At 39.2% G+C, this 9,494-nt stretch overlaps 4 protein-coding genes across 4 annotated transcripts; 3 read left to right on the top strand and 1 right to left on the bottom strand.

The window, feature by feature from the left end:
- The first annotated feature begins 278 nt into the window (after positions 1 to 278).
- Positions 279 to 2,235, top strand: LOC108042999 (adipocyte plasma membrane-associated protein). The gene is made up of 3 exons (XM_017121527.2): positions 279 to 445; positions 504 to 792; positions 1,602 to 2,235. The coding sequence occupies exons 1-3, from the start codon at positions 334 to 336 to the stop codon at positions 2,233 to 2,235; spliced, it is 1,035 nt and encodes a 344-aa protein (XP_016977016.1). The 5' UTR covers positions 279 to 333.
- Positions 2,236 to 3,181: 946 nt separating this feature from the next.
- LOC108050292 (SCY1-like protein 2) lies at positions 3,182 to 6,829 on the bottom strand. Its single transcript, XM_017131909.2, has 6 exons — positions 6,624 to 6,829; positions 5,948 to 6,547; positions 4,681 to 5,556; positions 4,398 to 4,617; positions 4,152 to 4,328; positions 3,182 to 4,086 (listed from the first exon to the last, which is right to left on the bottom strand). The coding sequence occupies exons 1-6, from the start codon at positions 6,748 to 6,750 to the stop codon at positions 3,579 to 3,581; spliced, it is 2,508 nt and encodes an 835-aa protein (XP_016987398.1). The 5' UTR covers positions 6,751 to 6,829; the 3' UTR covers positions 3,182 to 3,578.
- Positions 6,830 to 7,290: 461 nt separating this feature from the next.
- LOC108050254 (eukaryotic translation initiation factor 4E1) lies at positions 7,291 to 8,247 on the top strand. Its single transcript, XM_017131825.1, has one exon. It carries the CDS (start codon positions 7,413 to 7,415, stop codon positions 8,073 to 8,075), a length of 663 nt encoding a protein of 220 aa, XP_016987314.1. The 5' UTR covers positions 7,291 to 7,412; the 3' UTR covers positions 8,076 to 8,247.
- A 321-nt stretch (positions 8,248 to 8,568) lies between these two features.
- LOC108050249 (eukaryotic translation initiation factor 4E1-like) lies at positions 8,569 to 9,328 on the top strand. The gene has a single exon (XM_017131819.1). It carries the CDS (start codon positions 8,672 to 8,674, stop codon positions 9,326 to 9,328), a length of 657 nt encoding a protein of 218 aa, XP_016987308.1. The 5' UTR covers positions 8,569 to 8,671.
- Positions 9,329 to 9,494: the final 166 nt, after the last annotated feature.

Genomic DNA, 9,494 nt, shown 5'->3' on the forward strand with positions numbered 1-9,494 from the left:
ACTGCAAACTTACTTTTTATCGTATAAAAACTTGAAATATGTAATTTTTTCTTATTGTCAAAACACTTTATTGACAAACTGTATATACTTTATAGGGTCGGAAATGTCTCCTTCACTGCGTTGCAAACTTTTGACTGAAATTATAATACCCTCTGCAAGGGTATAAAAAGACCATTAAAATTAAATTAGCTTGTAGAGTTCCTAAGAATTAATTATCGCACCAATCAAAACTTATTCGGGGAATTATCTTGACTCTTAAACATTGTCACCTCGTTGTAGTCGCTTTATATACATATAGGCCTCAGTTAATAACAATCACTTGTGCATTTAGCTATGGGTTTCCTAAGCACATTGTGTAAAACTATCCTTTTTCTGTTTATTTTGTTGGGAGCCTTATTCTTGATTCCCGGATTACACCCCAGCACCACCTTAGGTCAACCTTGTGGTATAAAAAAGGAGTGCGGAACCCGTTTTCAATTATATTGATGATACTTTTTTTATAGACTACATCTTTGATGATTCGCTATGTGGTTATCCTGTGGGCTTGGCCCTTGACACACAAGGGAACAATCTAATTATAGCCGATTCGTACTATGGAATATGGCAAGTTAATTTGGATACCAAGGAGAAGACCATGTTGGTTTTTACGGAACAAATCCTTCCTGGCAAAAGCGTAAACCGACGGGCTAAGCTGTTCAATTCATTGGCAGTTAGCAAGCAGGGTGACATTTATTGGACTGATTCGTTATCGGATGACTTCCTTTTGGCTCCGTTCGCTAATCCGTCGGGTCGGTGAGTTTAATTTAATGAAAACAAGAAAGGAAAGCTAACTTCGGGCGGAGCCGAAGTTGATATACCCTTGCAGAATACTCTGTTATTATATTCTCCAAAATTATTCATATGATGCATTCTTAATACTCATAAAAAATCCCAACTTCATAACTTTAAAAACACCAAAGTTATGGCATTTCCAATCGTTCAGTTATATGGCAGCTATAAGATATAGTCGGCCGATCCTTATGAAATTTGGTATGTCGGATTGATTGGCCAAAAATAAAACCCATAGAAAATCCCAACTTCTTAACTTTACAAACACCAAAGTTATGGCACTTCCGATCAATCAGTTATATGGCAGCTATAAGATATAGTCGGCCGATCCTTATGAAATTTGGTATGTCGGATTGATTGGCCAAAAATAAAACCCATAGAAAATCCCAACTTCTTATCTTTAAAAATACCAAAGTTATGGCTTTTCCGATCGTTCAGTTATATGGGAGCTATATGATATAGTCGCCCGATCCGGCTCGTTCCGACTTATATACTACCTGCAATAGAAAGACAACTTTTGGGAAAGTTTCAAGCAGATAGCTTTAAAACTGAGGGACTAGTTTGCGTAGAAACGGACGGACAGACGGACAGACGGACGGACAGACGGACGGACAGACGGACGGACAGACGGACGGACAGACGGACATGGCTAGATCGACTCTCCTGGTGATGCTGATCAAGAATATATATACTTTATAGGGTCGGAAATGTCCCTCTGCAAGGGTATAAATATACCATATAAAAAAATTAATTTGTATCTGTTTTTTTTTTAGACTTTTTAGATATAATCGTGAAATGAATACAAACGAGGTACTCCTGGATGAAATGTCCTTTGCCAACGGCTTGGCATTAAGTTCCAGTGAGGATTATATAATTGTAGCCGAAACGACGGCCATGCGTCTGACCAAGTACTATCTCAAAGGATTTAGGGCTGGTCAGAGCGAAGTTTTTGTAGAGGGTCTACCTGGCTGGCCGGATAATCTCACTGCTGATCAGGAGGGAATTTGGGTACCTTTGTCTGTAGCGTCAGATAGTGAGAATCCCAATTTGTTTGCTTCGCTGGCCCCCTACCCGAAGTTAAGATATTTCCTCGCTCGCTTGTTGGGTCTAATGCAGTTTCCCTTCCGGTTATTAAACTACGTGTATCCTAACACTATGTCGGCACGACTTTTCCACGAGTTTAATGAGATGATGACTAATACCATCGCGCCTAATCGCAGTACTGTGATTCGTTTGGACTGGAATGGAAATATTGTAAGATCTCTGCATGGTTTTGATAGATCAGCTTCGGGCATATCTCATGTTGTGGAAAAAAATGGATACTTATATTTGGGATCGCCATTCAATCAATTCATTGCTGAAGTTAAATTACCAAACGATATGATAAAGTCCGCAGAAACTAACTAGTTGAAGATTATATTTACACAAGTTTTATAAATTATGGATCGCTATTTTTTCTTAGAAAATAAATCAAAAATAAATTTAATTTAACTGAAATACCACAAAATATAATTTAGGTGTAGATCTGTTTTTGAATTCATCGCATCAATCGCAGTTAATACTGAAAGAAGAGAAATTGTTGGACCTAAAATAATGATTCTTGACTATTGACGAATTTTTTCCAAAAAAACAATTATTTCCTTTGCCTTTTTATTGCGCGAGGATCCTTTTCTTTCTTTTTTTTATTTCGAATAATGGCTAATTTGAAGCTTTCCTTTCGATTTTGAAACATTTTACATCACAACAATTTGTCGACAAATTTTATCTTTTACTAAGTGGGTTAGTCTCCAAGTCGTATTACTTGGATTGGATTGAAAAAATTGTAAGATACTTAATTGGTTTTATAAATTTACATGTATTTTGTATCGCCAACTAAATTGTCTAAATAACCTAAATTAATGACCGAGGAGAAGTCTAATAGTTAAAAATAAAATAATTTGGTTTTTGGATTTTGTCCTTTAAATTCCAAGAATTTCGAAATCTTCAAAAAAAAATGTTTGATATTTTTGGGAAATTAATTAAATACCAAATATGAAATACCTATATATATTTTATTAAATATCTATATAACTCTAGGAAATTTGTCGGCACGTTGTTCGTCTTTGTAGTAATTCGTTTTGTGAAAAATTACTTTAATAAATAATATTATTTTATTGCACTAAAAACCGTTTCACTGAATTTATATATTTTGTAAAATACAAGTAAAGAGCAATTGCACAATGCACACAACATAGTTGGTTGGCGCCTTTGTCTAGCTAACAATAATACATATTCTATTTACCTAGATGCATTCGTTTCGTTTCACAATTGATATCTGTTGCGGAATGTAGCAACGATTTATAATCCATAGGACTTGTGTTAAAATCTACATAATATAATTTAAAACATTTCTAACAAACACGCACACATTTAGACATTCACATTCTTGCACAGATACATTTATATATATATTGATATATTAAACTGAGTCTTTTTGCACGGCTTTAAATCCAGATGAAGAAAGTAATAAATGGATTTTAAAGCAGTTTGGTGTAAGAAGACTTAATATTTAATGCCAATAAGTGGTAAGCATTAAAAAAGGTAATTTTTAAGTCTTTAGAAGGAAATTGCTTTAAATTTTCCATAGATTAATTTCAGCATCTAGAATTCCAAGTCATACAAATCGAAGCAACATGGTAAATATAGTTTGCCTTGAATATTAAATATATGGAATATGGTATTTTATCAATTGTTATTGGCTACGACTGTGTCTAGTTCAAGAAATTAAGTATATCCTGCTGGGAAAGTGCGTTGAGGTTCTGATTATCCGTAGGCAACAGGGGCTGGGTCTGCGGCTGTAGCGTGGGAGCTTGGCTGGGTTTTCCAAGCAGTTGTTGCTGCTGATGCTGCTGGATACTGTTCAGACTATAGCCCGTTGGATAAATGTAGTTAACTGTGGGCTGCTGCAGCGTATACATATTGGCACCGTTTGTGTTGCTGGGCTTGGGGGCACCAACAGCAACTCTTCCACCGGCGAAGGGATCTAGGTCGTCCAGCGAAAAGGTATTGTTGTTGCTGGCTTGTGGCGAGGTCAGTTGATGGTTCATTACCAACGGATTCGCACTGTGCCAACCATTGTTGCTCTGCATTTGTGTAGAAGCTGGTACAGGAGAGGCTGCTACTGCAGTTGTCCCCAGGCCAGTAAGGTTGCTCTGCATCATTGAGGAAAGAATGTCTGGGCGGGGTGACGGCGCCGCCGATATAGTATTGTGCGATATTCTGGAATAACAAAAGGGTTTCTTGAGTTGCTGCTTCTCTTCGGTTCCGTCTTGATTAGTTCCTACTTGAGTTGTTCCCTAGCCTTGACGGGCGCAATAGGAGCGGTGGTTGTTGTTTTTGGCTGGCCAACAGTGAAGCCGGAGAACATGTCATCGTTGATTTTGTTACCATTGCTGGCACCATTTGGGGAAAGAGTAGAGCTCTCGAGCTCATTGGCTAATATTTCGGAAGCGTCTTTGGGTCTGTATGGGGAGAAGATATTTTGAATTGCATATAACATTATATTTATATATAAATTTGGTGTATCTCACTTATTGTCTCTCTGTATGGTGGAGAGTTGCTGCAGTTTTTCCCGCTGCTCTTGCTCTACCCGGCCCAGCATCTCTTTGATCAGGGCTATTATCGTGTTGAATTGAGCTATTGTAAGGCCGTTCTCCACACTTAAGGGAACTAGGTAAGGAATGCATTTGTGTGCCATCACGTCCTTGGTTATGCCCAATTTGGTATTGGTCATTGCAATTTTGTAAATGCCTGAAATAGAAAAAAAAATACTTTCTTATTTTTTAAAAGTCGTTATTGATTTCAAACACCTACCAATAATTCCCATTATAATAGCGGGCTCGCGGCTCTGAATCTGCTGCAAGAAGGGCAAAATCTCATCCAGCACCAGCCACTTGTCCAGGTTCTCTAGGAGTTTTCCGATAGATATTAAGCAGTTAACCTTCACAGATACATTGCTGCTCTGCAGGCACAGTTTCTTTATGCGTGGCAGTACAGAGTTTTTCATTGCGTTGTAGTCGATCAGGGTGGAGAATGTGGGAAGTACCGCCAAGCAGAGGTCCTGGATTTGGGGCATGTCGCATTCCAAGGAGCGGTAAAGCAGCGGCAGTACACTCTGCTTCACCTCTTCCGCCGGTGTTAGCTTAAGCAGCAGATCCATCTTTTGCATGAAGATCAGCAGAATCTGGATTGGATCTGTCAGCTTGAAGATCGGTTTTAGGTGCGGCAGAATGTGATCGCAATATTCCCGTTGGCTGCTCATTTCCGCGATAAGTAGGACGTTGGGCAGCACAAACGGGATCATTGGCGAGTTGACAAATTCCTTGACCAAATATGGCAGAATTGAATGTAGATTGACGCGATGCGGCAGCGTCGGAATGATTTGCGGCAGTCCCTTGTAGAACTTGGACTTTTGCAGGTTATCCCATTGGTATAGCGAGTCCAAATAGCTCAGTGTCTTTACGCCGACGTCTTGGAAGTAGGTTATCTGCTTGAGTTCGTGCAGCTTCGGCCGCAGACTGGCACTGGGATGCAACAGAGCCTTGAGACTCTCGGTCAGTTCGCTGGGCACTGCATTCATGGGTGGATACTTTCTCTGGTTCAAATCATTAGCGTACCGCCGAAAGCTGCTGTAGTCACTTCCAAACATCTTTAGTGGCTTGCCGGCATAGGTAGTGAAGATGAGCACACCTAGAGGTAATATAAAGAATATGGAATGACATGAGAATAAAAATTTGGTCAATTTAAAAAAAATTTTCCTTGCTTTGTTGCAATTACATTTTCCATCAGAAACGTGTATAAAATAGCTCAAGGAAACTACTAGTTATCTTATGTTAAGGGATTTTGTAGTCTTATGCTCTAATCGCATGCAAAATATTTGTAAGGTTATCTAAAAAAAATAAAAAACTGTACATGTTATGACTAACTTTCGCTGACAAAAATAGCATTTAATAGGGGGTCTGGTAAAATAAAGCCAAAACCTTTATTATATGAATTTAACAATTTTGTACTAATGCATACATAATAGGCTTCAAGTTTTTTCAATGGTTAACAAATAAAATGAAAAGATATAAGTACTTACCCAACGAAAAGAGATCACTGTCGGGCGTGTTGACACTGTTTAACGCCAACTCCGGAGCCGTGTACTCCAGACTAGGTTGCGCCAGGACATGCAGCGAGGTGGTGTATTCCCGAAATGGCCAGTGGGGTGTGCCATCTGTGGCTGGCTGGTTGGCGATGCAAAAATCAAAACCGAAGAGTTTCCAACTCCGGTTCTTGTTGATCACGATCGTTTCGGCACTGATGTTGCGGTGCACAATCTTGGCGTCTTGGTGAAGGAACTGCAGCCCATCGAACAGTTGCAGCAGACCGTGACGGATTTCCACATCGTATAGTTTCTTTTCGGAGCGCACATTATCGCCAACAACGTTGGCCAATGAGGCAAAAACAGGCTCCGTGGCAAAGGCCAGGGAATCCCGGCTCTCCTCCAGCGGATGCTGCACGGTTAGAACATGTGGATGTCGAATCTTGGTCAGCTGCTGAACGCCCCGTCGTAGTGTTTCCAACATGGTCTCCCTGTCGTCTTTTGACCAGCGCTCCAGGGACTTCTTCTCGAAGACGAAGACGGATACCTCTTGTTTTGTGCTCTTTTTGTGGCCATTGTACACCTTCCACATGAGGCCTATACGATTGGGAGTACATGATATTAGCCACAACATATTGGGTTCCGTATGGAGAGGAACGGAAGGTAAACTCACCCACTCCAGCGGTGCACACCTGTTCTAGCACCTCGTACTCCCGTGTCACATTATTACCGGGTAAAACGCCCGACAATGTGGACACCGTCTGTACGGCGGATGAGTAGAACTTGTTTATCATGTCCATCCTGGCGTGAATTTGCAGCAACTGCGGGCCAGAAGTTAGTGCAAAATACCTTTTGTTTTAGCAATCAATATTTATTAGAGCTGGCTGAGATGTCGATATAAAACCACCGAAATATCGATAGATATCGATTGCTTTTCGTTTTGCGGTAATAAGGTGCGTAGATAACCATTTCTGTATAAAAGTCCTTGGTCCTTAACGCTCCCCAACTAGTATTTAGTTTCTTCTGTGATAAATTAATATGACTCTTAACATTTGCGTTTAAATAATAAGCCGTGTACCACAATACTTGGAATTAATCATTTTGTATCTTACATGTAAAATGTAAGTATGTCTACTAAAAATAAAAATTTTACATATAACGGTAGCATAGACCGATAAATCGATATTTTTTCATATGGGCGGACTTTTAAAATATTAAATTTTCATTTAAAACTCACAACTTAAAGTTTAAAAAAATCAAAAACTGCAAATCAAATTTTAAAATCGTAGACGTAGTAAATGAATGTGGGTATTTTGCACTGATATTGTTTTGGCCACACTTCGCATGCACAACAAAATACAAGCAAATATTAGTTAAATAATTCTAAATAAAGCGCTCCTATAATCTGCGCCACAGTAGTAAACGCATCATTAAATTTAAAGTGCAAAGAGACTTTCGGGGAATGGATAATTTTGCAAATACGAATTTCTTAGTTAAAACGAAGAAGGGGAAGCCCCCCGCTGATGAATCATCAGGAGGTGTTTACAAATCCCGAAATCTTAAAAAACACCAACTTCAGAACACGTGGACCCTGTGGTTTTTGGAGTACGATGCCAGCAAGTCGTGGGAGGACCTGCTCAGCGAGGTTGATAGCTTCAGCACCGTCGAAGACTTCTGGAGAACGTATTACCGCATCAAACCGCCATCAAAGCCCAAATCGGGATGCGATTACATGCTCTTCAAAAAGGGCATTCGCCCCATGTGGGAGGATCCGTCAAACATTAAGGGTGGTCGTTGGTTGAACGTAGTCGACAATACCTCAAAAGCTGATTTGGATATAATATGGCTCGATGTTATGCTTTGCCTGATTGGCGAGGCCTGCGATCACTGCGATCAGATCTGCGGAGCCAGCATTAGGATTCGCCGAAAAGTCAAAAAGGTATCCATATGGACTAATAATGGCAAGGACGAGGAGGCCATCCTTGAGATTGGTCACAAACTATGCGAACTTGTGCGTCTGGGAAGCTCTTACACGCTTCAGTACCAGGGGCACATGGAGGTGTTTATGGGCTCCGAATTGATGTACAAGTTGAAGGTTGAAAACGGAGTCGTCACAACTAGTTAATTCGAGTTGTCTTTATTTATGCCCAAAATAAATGTTAAAAATATTACCCTTCATTTCAAAAAAGTCTTAACAAAAATAATTTTAAAAAATATATTAATTTAAATATTATTATTATTTTAATATTATCGAATGTATATGAATAAATGAATTGAAAGCCAATGTGCAATTACAAGAAACAATTTAAGATAAATTATTTTATATTTTGAGTTTTTGTAATTAACAGGTTAAAATAAATCAACTTTTTCAAATTTATTACTTTAAAATTATGTGAGTATAATTTAAATTCAATACAAATTATTTTCAAATCTATTTTTTTTGTATGAAAAATTGCTTTCCTATCACATTTTATTTAAAGTGCGAGTTCATGTAGGATTGGATACATCTTATTTATCAATTTCAATTGAATTATGCCGTTAAAGCATAAAGAAGAGTGGGGAAATAATTCAGTCATCTAGATTCGGTCACACTTTACCGCCAAATAAAAAGTGAACAACTTGCGATAGCGTCAGCCTAAGAACTCAAAAAAATTATAGATTGGACGCAGTTAAGCAAACCATACTCTTTGTTACCAAAGTGATCCCACCCACAAACATAAGATGGGAGATTCCAAGGGGAAGAATAATCTGAAAACGTTGATTGAAACGAATGCGAATAAGGGGAATCCCCAGGCTGGTGAAATAGCAGGCGCCCTTTCTCCATCCCGGCATCTTAAAAATCACCATCTTCAGAACACTTGGACCCTGTGGCTTCTGAACACCGATCTCGGCCAGTCCTGGGAGGACAGGCTGAACCAAATTGCCAGCTTCAGCACCGTTAATCAGTTCTGGAGTGTGTATTACCGTATCGAGCCGCCATCGAAGCTTAAATTGGGCTCTGATTACTCGCTCTTCAAAAAGAACATCCGCCCCATGTGGGAAGATCCGACAAACATTCAGGGCGGTCGTTGGTTGATCATAGTGAGAGGTACCTCCAAGGACGAACTGGATATAATATGGCTCGATGTTATGCTTTGCCTGATTGGCGAGGCCTGCGATCACTGCGATCAGATCTGTGGAGCTGTCGTTAGGATTCGCAATAAGGTCAGTAAGGTATCCATTTGGACTAATGATGCCAAGGACGAAGATGCCATTCTGGAGATCGGATACAAGCTACGCGAAGTTGTGCGTATGGGAAACAATAACACCCTTCAGTATCGGGTCCACAAGAAGACCGATTGTTCCGGCTCCGGATCATTATTTCTGCCCCAAAAGTGATTGAATTATTAAAGATTACAGAATTATTAAAGATTATTATTAAAGATTACAGAATATATTCATTTCGAAAAAACCTTATATTAAAGAAAGACAAATGGATATTAATAATAGGTTAAGTATCAATTTTGTATAATTATTGAAAGCTGTTCCTTATGTATTTGTAAAA

This window comes from Drosophila rhopaloa, unplaced genomic scaffold (assembly GCF_018152115.1).
Source record: "Drosophila rhopaloa isolate 14029-0021.01 unplaced genomic scaffold, ASM1815211v1 contig_178, whole genome shotgun sequence".
Classification (NCBI taxonomy): Eukaryota; Metazoa; Arthropoda; class Insecta; order Diptera; family Drosophilidae; genus Drosophila; species Drosophila rhopaloa.

Excerpts from the sequence above, each read along its gene's own strand:
- LOC108042999 (XM_017121527.2), top strand. The coding sequence starts at position 334 with ATGGGTTTCCTAAGCACATTGTGTAAAACTATCCTTTTTCTGTTTATT. Across the intron at positions 446-503 it reads CACCTTAGGTCAACCTTGTG|ACTACATCTTTGATGATTCG; the intron begins GTATAAAAAAGG and ends CTTTTTTTATAG. Across the intron at positions 793-1,601 it reads TTCGCTAATCCGTCGGGTCG|ACTTTTTAGATATAATCGTG; the intron begins GTGAGTTTAATT and ends TTTTTTTTTTAG.
- LOC108050292 (XM_017131909.2), bottom strand. The coding sequence starts at position 6,750 with ATGGACATGATAAACAAGTTCTACTCATCCGCCGTACAGACGGTGTCC. Across the intron at positions 4,618-4,680 it reads TATTATAATGGGAATTATTG|GCATTTACAAAATTGCAATG; the intron begins GTAGGTGTTTGA and ends TTTCTATTTCAG. Across the intron at positions 4,329-4,397 it reads ACCATACAGAGAGACAATAA|ACCCAAAGACGCTTCCGAAA; the intron begins GTGAGATACACC and ends CTCCCCATACAG.
- LOC108050254 (XM_017131825.1), top strand. The coding sequence starts at position 7,413 with ATGGATAATTTTGCAAATACGAATTTCTTAGTTAAAACGAAGAAGGGG.
- LOC108050249 (XM_017131819.1), top strand. The coding sequence starts at position 8,672 with ATGGGAGATTCCAAGGGGAAGAATAATCTGAAAACGTTGATTGAAACG.